Source organism: Malaclemys terrapin, chromosome 11, assembly GCF_027887155.1.
Source record: "Malaclemys terrapin pileata isolate rMalTer1 chromosome 11, rMalTer1.hap1, whole genome shotgun sequence".
NCBI classification, from domain to species: domain Eukaryota; kingdom Metazoa; phylum Chordata; order Testudines; family Emydidae; genus Malaclemys; species Malaclemys terrapin.
In genome coordinates, this window is record NC_071515.1 from 68,943,805 (window position 1) to 68,965,460 (window position 21,656).

The 21,656-nt window shown below is 44.3% G+C and overlaps 1 protein-coding gene across 3 annotated transcripts in view; it reads left to right on the top strand.

Moving 5' to 3' along the window:
• MYLK (myosin light chain kinase) overlaps positions 1-21,656 on the top strand; it is a 305,994-nt gene that overhangs the window by 149,023 nt on the left and 135,315 nt on the right. For all 3 annotated transcript variants that reach the window (XM_054044298.1, XM_054044297.1, XM_054044296.1), the window contains 4 exons: positions 355-932; positions 3,452-3,655; positions 4,871-5,005; positions 13,705-13,857. In XM_054044298.1, coding sequence (XP_053900273.1) covers positions 355-932; positions 3,452-3,655; positions 4,871-5,005; positions 13,705-13,857 — 1,070 coding nt within the window. The remainder of the gene's footprint in view (positions 1-354; positions 933-3,451; positions 3,656-4,870; positions 5,006-13,704; positions 13,858-21,656) is intronic.

Consider the following 21,656-nt stretch of genomic DNA (forward strand, 5'->3'; position numbering starts at 1 on the left):
GTAAAAGAGGGCCTAAGCAGAGGAATGGGATCCAGCAACTCCTGTTTTGTAATCCAGGTTCTGCATTGAGTCACTCTGTGGCACAAGCCATTTATTCCCCTTTACCAGATAGAGGTTAATATTATTTACCTCTATCTCACAGGGATTTTGTGGGGGTTAATTAGTTAACAGGAATTAATTCAGGGATGTCCTGTGGCCTGTGTTATACGGGAGGTCAGACTAAATGATCACAATGATCCCTGTTGGTCTTATAAACTATGACTGTTTGCAAAGTTCTCTGAAGCTAAAGTGCTGTATAAGTACTAATTATTACAAGCCATTGATTATATCGCTAAATAAATAATTTCCCTTCAGCACTCCAACAAAATCAACTTCCACTGCAACCAAAGCTATTGAAAATTCAGAATTCAAACTGGCAACTAGCAATGGGATTGCTAAGGAACTGAAATCCAGCAGCACTGGCCTCACAGCTGAAACCAAAGAGAGGACAGCAGTTAAGAAAGAGGCCTCTTCTATCTCCTCCAAAGAAGCCAAGGACAATAGACAACGACAACTCAGAGAAACTAACACAGAACCTGCTCAGGAACCTAAAGGAGAAGCGAGGGGATCTCAGGGCCTACAGAAAACTTCCAGTACCATAACATTGCAAGCCATTAAAGTGCAACCAGAACCAAAGGCAGAATCCACGGCCACTTCTACTGGACAGGATGAGGACAGGAAAGGGGCCACACAGCCCCTGACGACAACTCGACAAACTGCATCTCTCATCAGACAAGCTGGTCCAAGGAGTAGGGAAGCAGAAAACAGAGTTGGAACAAGGAAGAGCACAACAGAGCAGAAGAGGGAGCCTCAGGGAGTCCCTCCGCAGTTTGAGAGCCGTCCACAAAGCCAGGAAGTATTAGAAGGCCAGGAGGTCAAATTCAAAAGCAAAGGTAAAGGGATGAAAGCTCAAAGAACCCAGTGTTTAGGGCTCTGTTGCTGTAGATGGAATAATGGGGAAATACTTCACTCTTCAGTGCAGGTTTCTCCTCCTTCCTAAACCATTCTTAAAACAGCTCTTCTGTGGCACTCCACACTTGCATCAGCAAAACCATTATTCCACTGCACACCATTATGGTGTTCTGTCTCTGTGATTTCTATACAGGGCCAGACCTTAATATGGCTGTTCAGGGGAATAAGAAGGAATAGGAGCCAAGGCCATTCTCCTGCCTGGCTGTTGTAGGGCTCCCTGCATCAAGGCTCAGGTGCAGAATGGCTGACCATGGACTGTGTGCCCAGCGCTCACTCCCTCCTTATCCTGCCCCACCAGCAGATTCTTGCTTCTGTCCCCTTCTCTAGCATGCTGACCTCTGGTGCTGAATTGGTAAAAGAGGATAAGTAAGCTGAAGTTACTGTCCCCTGGAGCAAGGGACGGAGTAGAGCAGGAATTGTAGTGGAGTCACACTGCTTGCACATCACCCCCTGCTTAGGGCTCAGTCTAGCCCCTGGTGTTTAGGCAAGTGTTTCTAACGATTTAACTACAAAAGGTCATAATTAAAAGGCCCTGGCTCAGTGTTTCCTCTTCTTCAGAAATGGATCAGATTTTAACCTCTCAGAAGAGAAAGGAGCCATGGAGGGCTTTTTGGCTGCATATCATGGTATGCATGATCCATTTAAATCCATTCCCTGAGGAAAATATGAGGAACTTCCATTTTTATTGCAATTTAGTAGAAAATAATATTGAAGCATTTTTCTGGTATTTTAATGTAGTCTTTGCACATCAAATAGCTCTCTCAAAAAAAGAGAGAGATGGCTTTACATTTTAGGCAGGAAAAAATCTAGTTGTTGATTTCCTTTCTTGGTGGGTCTTCCTCACTCTATAAAGAATATATTTTCTATTACCCTCCCAGTGAGTCAGGAGTGGAGAAGGTATTCCAGAGGGCTTTCTGAATACCGTATATACTTGTTCAGTTCGCCGTTTCCAGCCAATAGGAGCTGCAGGAAGTGGCGGCCAGCACATCCCTTGGCCCGCGCCACTTCCCACAGCCCCCGTTTGCTGGGAATGGCAAACCGTGGCCACTGTGACCTGAGGAGCTCCGTGTCTGCAGATGCTCCAGGTAAACAAAATGTCCCATCCTGCCAGTGACTTACCCTAACGGGCCAGGAGCCAAAGTTTGCTAACCCATGAAATATAGGGTCGGCTTATGAAAGGGTCATACAGTTTTTGCCATGTTTAGCTATCCATCTTGGGGGGTCAGCTTATAAACAAACAGGCTAATGAACGAGTATATGCATCCAAAGAAGTGGGCAGTAGCCCACGAAAGCTTATGCTCTAATACATTTGTTAGTCTCTAAGGTGCCACAAGTACTCCTGTTCTATATATGGGTAGTTTATTTTCATAGTATATTAAGCTAAGCACTTCTTTATCACCTTCTCAAAGGACTTTACAAGCATGAACTAGTGAAGCCTCGCACTACTCCTGTGAGGGAGGGAAATGTTCTCTGTTTTACAGAGGCACTAAGGCCCAGATTCTCAAAGGAATTTAGGCTCCTAACTTCCACTGTCTTCCGTAGAGGTTAGGAGCTTAAATAACATTGGGGATCTGGGCCTAAGGGCCTCCCTCATTCACTGCCTACTGAAGTAAATGGGTGTCTTTCTGTTGACTTCAGAGCGCTTCCAATCGGGCCTTAAGAGTCAAGTGACTTTGTGCAGTGTCAACTCTTCTCCTTGATATCTCCTCTGCCTCAGTCAGTCTATCCTCCCTGTACTTCACAGTTGTACACACAGTAGATGCTCTTCCAATTTATTTTCTCCCATCGTTTCTGCTCCTTCTGTTCGCATCCCTCAAAAACCAGAGAGGTACCAACAAGATGCGTCTATGATGTTAGGCACATCTCATGATCTTTCACTCTTGTAACCACCATTCTCCCCCATGCCTCATCCCTTGCTGTGCCGAGTCAAATTAAGTATCCGGCCTTGCAAACACACAATTAAAGGAATGGCATTTTTTCTAAATTTTTTACTGTTCTGTTCCCTGTTGCCGTGTGAAAGACCTAGCCAAACAGCAGAAACTGAGCAACAACTGTAATCAATTTTACAGTAGAAATTGACAATTCACAAAGTGCTGCTAAATGCACAAAGCATTCAAACTTGAGGGTAGGGGAAGACAGTGTAACATGTTTCTTCCTCCCTACCTCCTATCCCCAATCTAGCTGGATTACAGCAATTTTAGGTGTGACTTGTAACAACACTAGAGGAACAATTTTCAGACAGAAGTATGTGTGACTTTTTTCAAGTTGTCAGTGTCTTTTTAAGGGTTGGGATGAGTGGGGAAAGATAAGCAGTAACTGTGTATCAGAATATTTTACAATGTCTGGTAAAAAAAATGTAATAGGCAAAGTGAAGGTTTATCATAATGGGGAAATATCTTTAATGGCCCTCGCCCCCATGCTCCACCTTTGCATCATCTAGTTTCAGGGAAACCAAAACCAGATGTGGAATGGTTCAAAGAGGGAGCCCCTGTAAAAGGAAAAGATGGCATCCAAATATATGAAGAGGATGGAATTCATTGCTTGTGCTTGATGAAAACCCACTTGGGAGACAGTGGATCCTATAGCTGTACAGCCTTCAACCCCAGGGGTCGAACGTCCACCAGCTGGGTGTTAAGTGTAAAAAGTAAGTAAGTTGGGGTGAGCCAACGCGCACTTTAAGAACTAAGGATGGGATTTTCAAAGCTGCCGAAGAGATTTGGCTGCAAAATTCCTATTAAAATTAATTCATATAAAGACTTTTTAATTCCCAGCTCTGCTCTACCACCAGTCTGGTGTGTGATCTTGTGAAAGTCCCTTTATATCTCTGTCTCCCTTCCTCACCACTTCACCCTTTGTCTTCTCTCTTGTAAGCTCTTCAGGGCAGTGGCTGTTCCTCACTGTGTTGGTCGGATGCCTGACACGTGCGGGGTCCTGATCTTGGTTGGAGCTGCTATGGCTGTGTGTAATATGAATGAAGAGGAGGGCAGAGACCCTGCCCAAAGCAGTCTGCACCTTCTGCATGGGACTCTCTTGGAAGTTGCTTAACACTTATGTAGTGCTTTGCATTTCTGAAATGCTTTCCAAATGCTAACTGATTCTCATAACACTCTTGTGTAGTACAGTAGGTAATAAGGAAGGGTGTGGAATAAGAACTACATGGAACAAAACCTGAGAGTTTTATCTGGCACCATTTTTGAGCTTGAAACCCTTGAATATCAAGTTTGCTTGAAAGATTCCGGAACATCTTAGCAAACACTGGCCTAAGTTATGTTTTTTTCCCAAGCCCATTCTTTTATGTGATTTGAGGTTTTGTTACAAAGTTCCAGTCATGTTGATGCAACATTTCTCTGCCAGCACTGGGAATTGTTGGCTTTTAAACCTGGCCACCTGAGGTTCCTCCTCAGCACACTTCCTGCCTTGTCAGAGTCCTATTTCCAGCATGTGGGCAAAATCCTTAATTCCTCCTCTGTTTCATTGCCTAATGGGGAGAATTGTGAAAAACCTGATCCTTCCTGTTCTTTGCACTTCTTCACTTTCTGTTAATGGATTTCAGTTCCTCATGGTGGCCTTATGCACGCAGCTGGGTGTGAGGTTTCACTTGCAAAACCAGAGCCTAATGCAAAGCATGAAAGGCAACCAAAAAAGCAGGGTGCCCTATCTTTGTATTAGTCCATGAGTCAAAATTGTTTTTACTTCCAAAAGATTCTTTTCTTTACAGCTGTGATCTTGCATATGTATGTGGAAATGATTTTGCATTGTCATTCCAGTGTGTCCTCTTAATTTACCGAGTAAAACTCCCAGAGGAGTAGTTGATTTGTAAGTCTTGTATTAATAGATGCACTTTTGCTTTGACTTAAAGGGCCTAAAGTTGAAGAGATTGCTCCGAGGTTTTCCAGTGTCTTGAAGGGATGTACAGTGAGTGAAGGGCAAGATTTCGTGCTGCAGTGTTCTGTGGAAGGTACACCTGTGCCTCAGATCACCTGGCTCCTCAACGGTAAGAGAACTTCCTCTGGCTGCAGAAACGCATGCATCCAGATGCTCAGATACCCTGGGGATGAGCACATTATAGAAACCTACATGACCAAGCAATATGTACTGCACAGAATTTGTTAGCTTCCCATAATGGGGTATGTGCTAAATAATGAGTCTGGGTATATTTAATGCAGTGGTTCTCAAATTTTTGTACTGGTGAGACCCCTTTTGAATAGCAAGCCTCTGAGTGCGACCCCCCCCCCTTATAAATTAAAAACATTTTTTTATATATTTAACGCCATTATAAATGCTGGATGCTGACAGCTCATGACCCCACATGTAATAACCTGGTGACCCCATGAGGGGTCCTGACCCCCAGTTTGAGAATCCCTGATTTAATGTGCCATTGGGAACGTTTTCGTTAAGCAATTTTGTTCTTTATTCCAATTTTGATGTGCTTCCAGCAGGGGGCTCTTGTGACAAGGATGTGTCATACTGTTGGTTTTTTAAGTTTGGTCTTAGTAGCAGCACAACAGAGGCTTCAGAGAATAAGTTTTTAGTCTGGTCCACTAAAGTTACTTATCTGTACCACCATTATCCCCAAAAGTGACATCAAAATGGCAACAGGGTTGCTTGGGAAAGGATGAATCTGGCATCATTACCCCCAGCTTGATCCCTGCCTCCACCCTTGGCTCAAATGTCTAGGTCAAGTTCACAGTACATTTTAGCTTTTGCATGCCGAAACCATAGAAAGTAGTCAGTTCTGTGCCATTAAGCCACCTGGCCCATCAAGCTCTTTGAGTCTGGAGGACTAAAGCTGACAAGATTAACCTTAAGGTGTTTATTGGGCCAACTTCTGTTGGTGAGCAAAACAAGCTCTAGAGCTTGTGCAAGTTCAAAAGCTTGCCTCTTTCACAGACTCATAGGATTGGAAGGGACCTTGAGAGGTCATCTAGTCCAGTCCCCTGCACTCATGGCACGACTAAGTATTGTCTAGACTAGTGGTTCCCAACCCGCGGGCCACTTGTGGCCCAATCAGCATAAAGCTGCGGCCTACGTGACATCTTCAGGGCCATACATATAGTATATATATTGTGTGAATGTGGCCCACATAACACATAGAGGGCTGCATATGCAGCCCACAATAGTAAATAGGTTGAGAACCACTGATCTAGACCAGTATACATACTCCTGGGGGTAGGCAGAAATCTTCCAGGGAGCACATCAACCCATCTAGATATTTGCCTAGTTTTTTAACAGGCTACATAAAAAGCACTAGCAAAGTCAGTACAAACTAAAATTTTATACAGACAATGACTTGTTTATACTGATCTATATAGTATACACTGAAATGTAAGTAAATATATTCCAATTGATTTATTTTATAATTGTATGGTAAAACTTGGAAAGTAAGCAATTTTTCAGTAACAGTGTGCTGTAACACTTTTGTATTTTTATGTCTGATTTTTGTAAGCAAGTAGTTTTTAAGTAAGATTAAACTTGGGATACGCAAGACAAATCAGACTCTTGAAAGGGGTACACTGCATACAAGATTAACCTAAATGCATTTTGTATCAGAACCTTGCTTTAGGGGTTGAGGGACTTAACCCCTGCTGTATCTCTCACGTCATATGCACTTTGCTGATGAAAAAGAATACTTGAGATGCTGTTAACATAAAACTTGTGGATTTTTATAATGTTATTCCCTGATAGTACTTTGTATCATTTAAACATTTTTTAATTTTTAAACTCCTACTGCTTTCTCCCCACCCAAGCTGTGCCTTTTGTGCCCTTATCTCAGCTGGGACAGTGAAACCAGACTGGCAGTTCCATTTTCTGTTTTTCTGGTTCTTTCTGTACTAGCAAGATGAATTTCTAATATTACACAGAAGGGGAATGTTATGTCAAAAACTGTTTACACCTATTTTGTTTTCATTTCATTAAAATATTTCTGTTGAGATCAGGTTTAATACTCTCAAACCCAGATTTGTTTAAACAAATGAACAGTTCACAAACAAAACCCCACATGTAGCTCTTAAATGTCCTAACAGATCCTTTTACAATTAGAGATGGGCCCACGCTTCAGTCTTCTGCATAGAATCCAAACTTCCTCAAAATTCCAGAAGAGTTTAGATTTGGGATTTTTTGGTTCACGCCATCTCCGTTGAATCCTAGCCTAAATTATTCAGTTTAGCCCTTATGATCTGATATTCACAAAGCATGAGTTGATGTTTCAGGTTTTCACAGGCCATAAGTTTTAAAGGGAAACAAGTAGCATGCTTTGTTATCAAGTTGCTTCTCTCAGGGCTGCTTTACAGTGAGTTGTTTGCACATAATTCTTGATTACATGGCACACTTTTTCAGTCATTCAATGTGAATGGGAGAACTCAGAAAGGTGGCAGGGAGAATAAAATGTGACCTTGAGATTGGTATGTTCCCACAGCCTGGCTGGATCCCTTTCTCAGTAACTCAGCAGTGCTCCATGACTGTAATGGAAAAGCCCCTGTTTTATCCACAATGATAAACACATGTGAGAGAAGCTGTGACCTCTCCCACTGGAAATAACTTGCCTGTCTGGCTGAAGGCTGCCTGGGATGGAAGTACTGCACAGAAGGAGCACTCCCACAATTATCCAGGGTCAGCCCCGTCTCCTTCCTAGTCCAAGGTTCCTCCTCCTCCTGAAAAATTCCCCAAATCATGGAATGGCATGGTTACACATAACTGCATGTGGCTAACTCCCTGTCACGGCCTTCCTGTCATGCAGAGCACCTTTCTGTCTCTTCATAGAGAGACTCTTCATTTCCGATTTCAGGAAAATGGGCATTGTCCTGTCAGAATACCCTAGCCACAGTGCTTCAGGGGTGATATGTGCAACATAAAGACTCTCCAAATACATGAAGAAACTCCTTTTTCTGTAACTATTATCAAAGGCACTGCTGAAAAACACACAGTCTAGAGATAAATAAATACAAGATTGTTATAGAAAATCCTAGATTTTCAATATATTTGTACTCTCTTCTTGCCATTCTCCAGTATGTTAGATTTGGATTGACCTTCCACCTGCTTGTCTTTGTGGCCTTCACATACCTGGATAATTGCCTTTTACAGTTGCTGACAGAGGGTGCTGTATTCTACCAAAGCAGCCTGGTTTAAAAACATGAATCTCTTTGGAATTCACATTACACCATCAACACTGGCAGTTGAACAACAGACCCAGGGGCAGAAATGCGAACATGGGGAACTACTGTTTCCTCTCTCTCCTTCACCCCCACTCCTGCACCACTGCTTATAATTCAGGGTTGTTCCTAACCACCTTGACCACATGACTTTTGACCTCCAGTTATGAGCCATCCCTTGTATCTTGGAGCCTGGGTAAAACTTCAGAGAACCTCTATACAACTGCACTTTATCCTGTATATTTTGCAGCCAAGAATCCTGTATTAGTCTTCATGATGGCTTTTGGCTGTTGAGCTGCTTTAGGTTGTTTTATCTACAAGTATTGTTACAGTACAGTGGCAGGTGATCCTGTGCTCCAGTATTGTGTGTAAACCATTATGAATTTGTATTACGTTAGTGCCCCCCCGTGCACTAGGCACTATAGAACCACATACTGAGAGGCCGTCCCTGCCCAAAAGAGCTTACAATCTAAATAGACAAAGGCAGGAAGGGAAACAGAGGCACAGAGGGAAGTGACTTTCACAAGGTTACACAGCAGGTCAGTTGCAGAGCTAGGAATAGAACTCTGGTTGCCAAGCGCCGAGTCCTGTGCCCCATCTACTACACCAAGTGGCTTCAGAGATGCTTGTTTCCACACTCTAACTACATGCGGGCTAACTACATCGTGATACCAGTTGACAGAGGCATTTTTTAAAGGACATTTTTTGTTGCAGAATTATCCTGTAATAGAATACTTGCAATTGATGCATTGCTTCTTGGTGTTCAAACCATCATAACCACCTGACTGTAGTTTATGGAACCATGACAGCGTTAATGGGGAGATGCATATTAAAAAGCTGTTGTTGGTGGAGGGGATGGCCACATATTGTATTTTAACATGAATATCTTGTAAAATGCTAAAGTGTGTATATAGCATTTTGAATGTACTCAGGTATTGGTCCTAATATTAATCATGCATATTATAGGAAGATTCTTATGACATTACACTATCCACAACCCTCAAGAGTAAACTGGGAGTGTCTGCCTGGGGAGTGGAAAAAATGGGTTTGCAGGTTGTCGGGAAGGCTAACTAATTTGGACACTGGCAAACTAAATGTAAGGTAGCGAAATGTGGAAAGGCAAGGCTGGCTCTGATTCTATAAAGATTTGTGTGTGTCTTTTACTTTAAGCATGTGTGTAAATCTTTGCAGGATCAAGGTCTCTGACTGCAGTTGTATCAGTATCATGTGGGCAGGGAGGCAGTCTCTCTGGGAGACGGATCCCAAAACCTTTCGGGTTTTATAGGTTAAAACCAACATCTCAAATCCCATCCTATACCAATTGGCAGTGATGATTTTGAGTAATAGTTAGCAAACAATGTTACCCAAAAAAGCCACAGTACTGTAAATTCATTGTTTCATTTACTATTTACTATTTATAAATGAATTTATTATATATAAATAGTAAATGAAACAATGAATTCACACTGCTGTGGCTCTCTTCCTTCCCATATTTCATTGCTAGCTTCTATCTAACGTGCAGTGGTATGGCTAACATCTCATTGTTCCAAACATCTCCTTCTTGCTTCAGGGGGTCTGCCAAGCAGGGCCAGTGTTAGATTCGGTGGGACACAGGGCAGAAAGCTGAAGTCTCACTGCATGAAGCCCCTGTGGCATGGGACCCCAGGCAATTGCACTGCTTGCTAGCCCCTAATACCACTCCTGGCTTTTATATGCAGAAAACTAGTTGTTGTGGTACAGGTGAGCCATGGAGTTTTTATAGCACGTTGTGTGGGGGGAGGCTCAGAAAGATGGTTGAGAACCCCTGGTGTAGCCGGTCAGGCTTGGGCTGGAGCCCAAGCTCTGGGACCCTGTGAAGGGGGAGGGACCTGAGCTTGAGGTGCAGCCCGAGTGTCTATACCACAATTAAACAGCCCCTTAGCTCAAGCCTGAGTCAGCAGGCATGGGCCAGCTGTGGGGGTCTAATTGCAGTATAGACATATCCGAAGTGGTTTATGCTACAGTGCCACATGCATATATTTCAGTAACCATCCAGCATGCCATGCGTTTTTGTCAGCTGAAATTATGTGAAGCTTAATATTTTCTCCAAGCCACAGCACAAGGATCAGCTAGCCTGGAAGATGAATAAATGCCTTCAACTATCCCATTTGTAACTACCTCTCAGTGCTTGCATGGAGAAGGCCTATATTCATTTTGCACAAATAGGTGCAGCTGAAGATCTTCACAGTATCCTGGAACCACAGGTCTTTTCCATCTCTTACTGCTCCCATGAAGCATTGTTGCCTACAGTACATTTTCTAGTATTTTATCCAATCTAGTTTTGAATTATCTGAAGCTTCTGCTAATTTCCTTTGGAGACTCTTCCTCAACTTAACGAAGTTTTCCTGCTTTTCACCCTAAAATAGTCCTATCGTTAGTTTAAGCCTATTATTCCTAGTAATCCCTTTTGCCACCTGAGCCACTTCTCATTCTCTTTGCTGTTTACATCCCCCATCTCCCTTATAGATGATTACTAGGAGAGCTCATAACCAAGTTATTTACGCGAGTCTGTTAATCTCTCATAAATCAGTACCATCCTGCCCTTTAATGATTTTAATTGCACATTCCCATCAATATAATATCAACTTCCCAGAATTGAGGTACCGTGGAACTATACCACAGTGTTCTAGGAGTGATCTCACTGGAACTGCTCTCTGTCCTGATACTTGTGTATGTAGCTCAGAATTGCGTTAGCCCAGTGATACTCAGACTGAGGCTTGAGAGCTGCAAGTGGCTCTTTAATGGGTCTCCCGCGGCTCTTTACAGCACATGATGTTATAAAACACTGTGTGATTTAAGCATCAATCTAAGTTATTAACCAATCAGATGCTTTTACTGTGTTATCCAATTGTAGTTGAAAAAATAATTATACTTGGTCAGTCATTTTGTTGTGAGAATAAAATATATATAAAGCAGTGATGCGCAGACCTCAGTAGTTCATTTATAAATGAATTTACTATATATAAATAGTAAATGAAACAATGAATTCACACTACTGCGGCTCTCTTCCTTCCCATATTTCATTGCTAGCTTCTGCAGTGGTATGGCTAACATCTCATTGTTCCAAACATCTCCTTCTTGCTGAATATGCTTTTCAGATTGTTTACCCATTTTCCCAGGCTGAATCTCATTTTGATGGGTTTAAAAAAGAATGACTATTACCTTAACCTTTTAGCAAAATAATTCCCCAAGTTGTGTTTTATTTTAGGACAGCTTTTAATAAATAGGAGGAAAATTTCCTTTCTTCTAGTATAAATTGCCAGCAGTAAAGTATTTTTGTTATTGTTCTTGCTGCCAAACTGTCATGGAGATTTGAATGTTATGCCCTTGGAGAAGAGAACATTTCCCTACTGGGAAAATTGTTTTTATTAGGTATAAATCTAGACAAAGGGGGGACATAAGGTAGACTCTGACTGTTGGTTGTTCCACTGGATGTGGTATTGTCTTTTTTGTTTTTTGATTGTTTTTTTGGTTCTGTGTCCGTGTTTTCATGAAATGGCAAGTAGTTCTGCAAACAAAGTAAGTCAAAGTTTTGTTAATACCCAAAGAGGAAAATTGAAGCACCAACAAATTTTGATTAGTTAATATGGCTAAAGAAATTACATTGTTTTTTCACAGAGAACATTTGCATGGCTCTTTTGCTTATTCATGCCTGAAGAAATGATGCCATCTTGTTCTCAGTAAACCAGATTGCATACTGAATGTTTTTAAGCATGCCCCCCTCTAATACTGGAATTCTTATTTTTATTACTGTAGTGCCAAGAGTCTTAACCAGGATCCCCATTCTGGTTGCTGATGCACAGACACAGCCTAGGAAGATGCTCCCTGCCCTCAAACAGCTTGCCATCTTGGGCCTTAGTCCTGCAAATAATTATTTGGACTTAACTGGATTATTGCATGCATAAGTGTGGGATTGGAGCCACCGCAGTATGCAAAGGGTAGAAGAGAGGATAAAGGAAATAGCAATAAAAACATGCCTGATTTGGGAAGTGAATGTTTTATGAAGTGGTTTTGGAGGTTTAACTCTGAAAATGTATTGCTGACTCCCAAAAAAGTAGTTAAATGCTGACCCCAAACTTTTCAAGGGATAGAAAGTTACTCATTTTATAAGGTGGTGATTTAGTGGACAAATAGTAGATTGAGATCATCCATCTTGGTATTGTATAACATTGTAAGTACTACACAGCAAGACTTCAAGCTTCAGGCGCAAATGGAGTATGAAAGCAAATTGTCTTCATTCTAAGACTGAGTGCGCCAGTAGAGATAGCAAAAACCTACTAGATCATCCAGTTCATGGTTGGTCTCTCTAAACTCCAGTGCTTTGTCCTAACTAACTTTAAGTGACTCAGACAATGATATTTCTTTTTTTTTGCTTGAAGATTTTTTCCCCCACTGATTGAATTTTTTGTCCAATTCAGCCTACTATTTCTTTTGCTCAGTTCCACCCCATTTTCTCTTAGATATACCCCGAAGGATGACCCTAAATCCTTCCTCAACTTGATGTTTATACACAGCTATCAGGCTGTCTTAAACCTTATTTAAACTAGGAAAATGTATCATTGATGAACCAGTATTGGAAACTAATTAAGACCAGAGAAAACAGATTTCAGTAACATTTCAGAAAGTCTGACTGAGACTTGGTGGAACTTTCTGAAACAATATTGAAGTAGTATTATCTGGTCCACACTAGCACTTAAACCATTTTCAGGACCTCCTTAGGGGAACCACTTGGTGAAAACCACATTCAGGAACAGTCAAGGTTTCTAATATAGATCAAGCTATAGTTGTCAGTAACCAAACCATTCATATTTAGATGTAATTCTCTTACTTTTTCTTCCTAAGTCAGTCCCTCCAGCCTTCATCATTTTTGCCATCTTGGAATGCCTTCTAGTACTAGCAAGATGTTGATAAATGGAAGTGTTCAGAACAGTACATTATTCTTTTATTATTTGTGGTGTAGCACCTGGGAGTCCCATTCATGGACCAGGACCCCATTATGCTAGGTGCTGTACAAACACAGAACAAACAGATGGTCTCTGCCCCAAAGAGTTTACAATCTATGTTCACATGACTGGGTGGCAATTCCACCATCTAATTTCAGACTGGTAGAAAGTGTACACAGTTGTTTGGACAAACAATAGTTGACTGTTACTTACCAACCTGACTATGAATCTATTCAAAGATACAGGGCCAAATCCTTCAGCATTTTCTTGAGTAAGGACAGCAGGAAGACAGTGGGAGAGTTGTCTGGATAAGGACTGCCACACATAGCTATAATGATACTGCAGCAAAGGCCACATTCTGCCTTTAGATCCATGTGGAATGTTTCTGTTGTAATCAGAAGAGAGCAGCACATGGGCATCAGAGAGCAGAATTTGGCTTTTGTTTGTAACATGTCTACAGTCATTACGATTATAATGTGCATTAAAACTGAGCAGTGTTTATGGAATTTATGGCCTGCTGAATGTGATGTGTTAAGAAATGTTCTCTTTCTTCATGTCTGCAGATGAACCAATTCAGTATGCCCATTCCATCTTCGAAGATGGGATTGCAAAGTTGACTGTACAAGATGCTTTACCAGAAGATGATGGTGTTTATACCTGTCTGGCAGAAAACAGCACAGGACGGGCATCCTGCAGTGCTCAAGTCACTGTCAAAGGTGAATGTTTCAAAGATAAATACTCCGCTGTTGCAGTAGAAATGCTCCCTGACCTGCCTTGATTCTTTCTTCGCTTCCATGTTGATGTGTCCATGCGTGCATCCCATAGGATATATAAGCTTTAGTGGGCTGACTGTCTTCTCCCAACAGCTTTACAAAGGTGTGTTCAGCTGCATCAAAGCTATGTGGCTGATCTTGTTAAGGCATGAAGATTCTGAAGCATAAAATAATATGCAGGCAGTAGGCATGAGTAGAAATGCTATGACCGCACTCAAAGCAATTTTATATAACAAGCAGCTATGGTTAGTGCTGCTAAGGTTTTGTGAATACTGAGCTTGGAGGGGATGTATAACTACAGGACAGGAGTGTCTGTGATGGAAGCAAGATGAGTGCAGTATCAATAACTATCAGGCAGGGAAAGATATGGAACAGAGCACAGCATACTAGTGTTCATACATACTGCCACGTCATTCCCCTAAAATGCAGTGTTTCGAGAACACCATTGCCTGGGGGCAAAATTGCAGTAGCAAGTGTGATGCCATAGTTACAACTCCTCACACCTTGAGCCAGTGGGGCTGGGAGTTTGGCCATACACTTAACTCCCAGATGGAAGCATTAACTTTAAATTGCTCTCAAATAACACTTTCTGGCTACCTGGGAGCAGTGGCTCTCCAACTCAAGGGAATCTGGGTGAGATGAAAGGAGTGGGAGAGGAAAGGTTATGATGAGTGAATAGGGTGATCTCCTGTCCCTGGAAACTGGGAGTCCTCCTCGCTTTACAAAGATCAGTGCTTATAAAGCTCTGGATACTGGCAAACTGAAGGCATCTGCAGACAGCTGACCTGGTGCATTGGATGACTGCATGGCTGAATTGAATTGAACTTCCCCCATCAGGCCTGTCCCACGTTGACCTCTTGTCCTCCTACTGGGGACCTTGCAGGGAGTTTCCCCCACAACCCGCTGCACGAGAACTTGAACCAGCCTTCCCTCTCGCTCAGAGTTAAAACTACTGCATGTCAGAGAAAGAGAGCAAGGAGTGGGCGCCCTCCTCTCAATAAACCCTCCTCTGCTTACCTCCAGGATGCCCATGAGAATGTCTCATTACATTGTGGTATGTTTCCCCAAGCACCTCCCCCCAGTCCTACATGACCAGCATCCAGATTTCATGCTATGAACAGCTGATCATTGTATTCACAAAGGCAAAGGGTTGATTTGGACCAGGTAGGTCCCATTCATTGTGTATATATTGAGGGAGACAGCAGTTGCCTTAATTGAGGTTGCCTTGAGTGGGGTTCAAAAATCCAGGTATATGAAGACCGTGGCTGGCAAGAGGGGAAATCCTATTCTGTGCTGAATAACAAGCACAGGCTCACTTCAGCGTTAGCTCATTTACTCTCCTCATTCGAATGCAAAACCTTCTGGTGCATTGTTCATGGGAAAATGCACATTAATCTCAGGTATGAGAAAAACTGTAAAGACTGCGGAACAGTAACCCTATAAAAACATACACAAGGGCCAATGCGGGAATCACACTGCCTCCTGTAGATCAGAAACTACTTTTGGAGCTTGCATTTAGGCTTTGTCATTGGCCTGCATCGGTCTGCAACTGCCGCTGTGAGGCGGTTTTTCCCCCACTTGCCATCTCTGCCTGGCTTATGGGATGCACAGCATCTGCGGGGAGAACAGGAGCAGAGTTAGATGTTTGTGGGTCTCACTGTAAAATCATTTAACATTTTAACAGATTTAGGTCACCCCCTAAAACTCTTGACATCCCTGCTGCCATTTGGATTACATTTGCTTTCTCTGTGATTCAGATCAACATGGATTTTCGTGCCAAAAATAGTCCCAAATTTTAACCTCTGATTTCAGAATCTCTTATCTCTTTTGTATATTTTCATAAGGCTCCCTAGCAAATACTAATGGGCATTAGTGTTCTCTGAAGCACTCAGTGCTGCTGGTGTGGCCACCCTAAATGTTTGGTTTGCAATGGGCAGATTACAGCAGAAAATTAATGTACATACTGGAAAAAGGGAAAGTAATAAATCTTCTCCAGACCAGACACTGCATTTTGGGATAATACCTAGTGCAGGGGCGGGCAAACTTTTTGGCCTGAGGGTCACATCGGGTTTCCGAAATTGTATGGAGGGCCAGTGAGGGGAGGCTGTGCCTCCCCAAACAGCCAGGTGTGGCCCGGCTCCCACCCCCTATCCGACCCCCCCCCCCGCTTCTTGCCCCCTGATGGCTCCCGCTGGACTCCTGCCCCATCCAAACCCCCCATTCCCTTCTCCATACATCCCTCCCTGACTGCCCCCGGAACCCCTGCCCCTGACTGCCCCATCCAACCCCTCCTCTCATTCCTGACTGTCCCCTGGGACCCCTGCCCCATCCAACCACCCCTTCTCCCTGACCGCCCCCGGAACCCCTGCTCCTGACTGCTCCCCACCACCCCATCCAACGTCTCCTCTTATTCCTGACTGCCTGCAGGGACCCCTGCCCTCATTCAATCCTCCTGTTCCCTGCCCTCTGACCTCCCTGACCCCCATCCACACCCCTGTCCCCCACCCCGAACTCCCCTGCCCCCTATCCAACCCGCCCTGCTCCCTGCCCCCTTACCGCGCTGCCTGGAGCACCGGTGGCTGGCAGTGCTACAGCCGTGCCGCCCAGAGCACCAGAACAGGCCACCGTACCACCTGGCTGGAGCCAGTCACGCCACACAGCACAGAGCACTGGGTCAGGCTGTGTCTCTGCAGCTGTGCTGCCCAGCAAGAGCATTGCGCCGGTGGCGCAGGGAGCGAAGGCTGCGGGGGAGGGAGACTAGCCTCCAGGGCCAGGAGCTCAGGGGCCGGGCAGGAAGGTCCCACGGGCTGTAGTTTGCCCACCTCTGACCTACCGTGTGACCCATCTCTCCCCACTTTGTATTCCTCTCTCAGGCAGTTTAAGTCCCCTGGTGTGATCCATAACTCCAGTTGTTCACACTCCCAGCTACAGGTAGCAAAGTAAATAATAGTACCGTGTCCTTACATATCACCTTTAACCCAAGGATCTCAAAGTGCTTCGCCAACGTGTGTTAATAGTAACATTCCTTTTTACATATGAGGAGTCCCTGAAGATTATTGGCTGGACTTTCAGCAGTGCAGGGTATTGTGTCCAAAGGGAGTTGCAGGTGTTCAGTGCTCTGAAATTCAGGCCACAGATGATTTACCCAAAGTGCACAGTGAGTTAGTGACAGAATTGAGAATAGAACCTGCTCACTGGCCCTTGCTCTAACCATTAGACCTGCTGTCTCCCTCACTCCAGTGAATAGCAATAGAAAAGAAAATGAGAGAGCAATTTGATAAGTTCCCTTTGAACCTGAAATGATTGTTGGCTTTGAACAATTTGTATTGAGTTCCGATCAAGCTGCAGAGGAAACAAAGATTCCTATTGTATATCAGTATTAATCTGACACCAGTGTACAGAATTCTTTCTGTAACCTGTTTCCCTGGTCCTTGGCCATATTTCTGAATCTATGTGGAACTAAATTTCATGCTGCATCACCATTTTGGCTCAGTTACCAAAATGACACTGTGATGGGGTGGAGTAGGCCCAAAGGCCCCCTGCTGGAGGCCTCAGCGTTCTGCCACACCTATCCCATGAAAGGAGCAGTGGAGAGGTCCTCCAATCAGATTAGAGTGGCTGCAGGGGAAGCAGCCAATCAGGGCCCAGGAGGGCCATATAAAAGGAACTGCAGAACAGCCCAGAAGGCATTTGCTGCTTGCAGCTGAAGAAGAAAGGTTTGTGGGCTGGCTGCCTGGAAGAGCAGTAGGGCCATAGACAGCTCAGTGTCGGCAGTGACCAGGGGAGTGAGAGGCACCTGGCTGGCTGCAGGGATTGAGCCCGGGAAGGGCCACAGGAAGATAGTGTCTCCAGGGAGAAAGCTCTGGGGATATGGCCCCATACAGGGCTGGACTGATTTAAAGACTGTGGACACACCCGCAAGGGGGTGCTCACGAGAGATGTGTGCCGACCCCGTTACAGGCGCAAACCTATGTTGAAGGAGCAGTAACATCTGCTGTGGTCATTTGGGGAAGTTTACCTGGAGTGAGGTGTCTTGAAAGTTCAACTTGGTTTTGCCCAAAAATCCAAAAAGCTCTCTTCAGTTTTATTTTTCAAAGAAAACAATTAATGAATTAGAGCAAAGGCTTTCAAATAACTTTCAGAAAGGCCCCATGCAGGCGTGGCAAATAATTTATAAAAGGAAAGTCTGCCTTATACGGGCTGTTAGATTGCAGATCAAATTTAAAACTGAAAGAATATTACACATCCCATAAGGTAAACAGGGTGTAAAAATAGCCTAAACATTGTCCCTTCAGAACCCCACTGCTCTCCCTTAGTCTGTCTCTTGTTAGACCTATTTGTTTCTGTCAACGGTAATTTCCTATTGTGGCATTAATGCAGGAAACTAACATCTCACATCTCCTTATGGTTAAAAAGGGCCTGATCCAAAGCCTATTGAATTCAATGGGAGACTTTCCATTAACTTCAATGAGCTTTGGCTCAGGCCCGTAATGACCAGTTTGGGCCATTGTGGTAAAGCATTTCTTCCCCATCATCAGTTTTGGATTAATTTGTAACTGGGATTTGCCTTATTAATATGAGATAGGGCCCAGTGCTGCGAGGGGCTGAGTACGCTGCATTCTTACTCATTCTAATGAATGAAAGCTGAAGCGACTCAGCATTTCACAGAAGGCTCTTAGCACCTTGTTGGATTGGGCCCATGCTCTGCACTTCCATTGCACCAGAGGGGAGAGGGATAGCTCAGTGGTTTGAGCATTGGCCTGCTGAACCCAGTTGTGAGTTCAGTGCTTGCGGGGGCCACTTAGGGATCTGAGGCAAAATCAGTACTTGGTCCTGCTAGTGAAGGCAGGGGGCTGGACTGGATGACCTTCCAGGGTCCCTTCCAGTTCTATGAGATGGGTATATCTCCATATAGATATATCTATGACAATTTCAAAACACTTTACAAACAGTAAGTAATTAATCCTCCTATCATCCGATCAGTGTAAGGCAGGAAAATATTATCCCCCCTCGACAGATGGTGAAACTGAGATAAAGGAAGGTTAAGTGATTTGCCCAAGGGAGTCTGAGGTAGAGCCAGGAGTAGAATCCTGATGAATTCTGATGGGGTGAGAGACTCAGTGTGGAGAATCCTAAAAACCTAACTGTCTTTGACTTCAGTATTATATAGCTGAAATGTGATAAGGGGTTGATTTCCAAGAAATGAGCAGCACATTTTTAAAAACAAGTCTGACAAATCTTTTCAACATAAGAACCTTTTCTAGCTTTGACCTCCTTCAATGGAATGCACTGCATAGAGTGCTGTGCTAATGATTATTATATGAGGGAAACCAGATGTGTGCTGAAACAGTATAAACCAGGCTAGACTTCCCCTAGGCTCGGGTGTGGGGCCAGAAATGAGGGGTTCAAGATGCGGGAGTGGGCTTCGGGCTAGGGTTGGGGTGGGGAGGAGGGGGAGGGCTCTGGTTGGGGTTGTAGGCTCCGGGCTGGGGCCAAGCGATTTGGAATGTGGGAGTGGGCTCTGGGCAGGGGGTTGGGGTGTGGGAAGACATTCGGGGTGTGGGCTCTGGGAAGGAGTTTAGGTGCAGGAGAGGGTTCAGAGTTGGGGTGCAGGTTAGGGCTCTGGGGTGGAGCAAGGGATGAGGGGTTTGGAGTGCAGGAGGGGGCTCTGGGCTGGGATGGGGGGGCATGTGTGGGCTCCGGCTGGGGGTGCGGGCTCTGAAGTGGGGCTGGAGATAAGAGGTTTGGGGTGTAGGAGGAGGCTCCGGGCTGGGGCAGAGAGTTTGGGGTGCGGTCTCCGGCTGGGCGGCACTTGCCTCAGGCAGCTCCCGGTCAGCGGTGCACCGGGGCTAAGGCAGGCTCCCTGCCTGCCCTGGCTCTGCACTGCTCCCGGAAGCGGCCGGCATGTCCGACCTCTAGGGAGAGGCACAGCCAGGCGGCTCTACATGGTGCGCGCTGCCCATGCCTGGAGGTATCATGGTTCCCAGCCAATGGGAGCTGTGGAGCTGGCGCTGGGGATAGCTCAAAGCTTCCCTGAGCGCCCCTGCTCCTAGGGGCCGCAGGGACATGCCAGTTGCTTCCGGGAGCTGTGCGGAACCGACTGGACTTTTAACAGCCTGGCAAGCCAGCACTCGCAGCTCCAGCCCTGCAGGACTGGATGGAGAAGGGGGGGAGGAGCACCAAGGCTCGGGGCTTCCAGCCAGCAGCATGGAGAAGCAGCAGGCTGGATCTGGCCCGCAGGCCGTAGGTTCCCCACCCCTGGTTTATATTGTGTATATATTTGGGGGTTGATATTTTGTAAAAGTGAGCAAAATGTGTTTGCAATTGCATGACTAGTTTGCTTGTGTAAATTATTGTGATTATATATGCAAACCGGCCAATTACACACTTAAATGGCAATAGTTAACCAATTTGCACATTGAGCTGTGGAGATTGTGCATGAAAATTAGATACACAAGCATTTTCACATATAATTGTGCACCCAACTTCTCAAAAGCTCATCTCCTTAATGGGCAGTGCATATTTACAACACACTGTGCATTCAGGTCACCTGAGATAAAGCTATAGTATTTATATCCAGAGATAGTGATTTTAGATGCTGAAGTTGAAATATAAGGTAGCTATTTATAAATCATGTATAACAGTGCTTCTATCATTCTTCCTCTATAGGTCTCCAGTTGCTTTCAGAGAGGGAGTAAACATTATTATCCCCATTTTATGGACAGGAAACCAAGGCACAGAGAGTTTGTGACTGGGACTTATAGCAAGGCTTATAGCAAGTCAGTGGTAGAGTTTGGAATAGAGGTCCGAATCTGCTGACACATAGCCCGCACTCAGTCCCCTAGACTATGACTAGCACCAGGGTCCCACTGGTATGTGTTTCAAATACACTAATATCATAAAGCCCTTTGAAGCACTGTAGCTATTCACTAACAAAAGCCAGGGGAACCTCTTTTCTTTTATTTTACAGTGTATATTGGTCTAAGCAACAAAGTTTGGATCCCAGCTACTTGAAATCTGGGAAGATTCTGGATCTCTGTTTATTAATATGAAATGATTTTGTTACCGCAAGGATAAAACAGCTTGCTTTGATGTCTAGGGAAATTTCCTTCTGCCTTGCAGTTAAGTCCAGCAATACATGATAACCAGGGCACCTGCCTGGCAGTGTGCTCTGCTTTCATAATTTGGGTCTCTCTCTTCCCCTAGACTCTCCATTGCCACCAGCTTGTCCTCAGCATTGGCAATATCTAGTCATGAGGATGGTGGCAACATAGATGCAGGCCTAAGACTTTCTTTTGGCGCCGTCTTCCTGGTCTGCCACCATATAAGTTTATTTTGCAGACACTCCTTGTCTGCATTCTGTGTTCAGTGTAAAGAGTCTGCTTCCTAAAATTGCTTCTCTGGCTCATCCAATGCTGTACAGTGGGGGCTGCAGCTCTTATTAATGCTCTTGACCCCATTTCTATCCCTTGCCAATGGTTCACTTTCAGTTCTGTTCTTCTCACCCACACTTAATACCACCCTCTATATCCTATTCATATAGATATTTATTTATACAGTCTCCCCAGAGTAAGTGTCTGTGTTGGGTAGCCTGTAGCCTTCATAATCTGATTAGTGTAGGCATTCATTGATCAGTGGACAAGCAGATTAGAGTCACCTGAAAGCCTGTCAGTCTCTGCTGTAACCATTTTATCACAGCAGTAAAGGGATATGCTTTCTGGAAAACGACTTGGTTTTGTTCT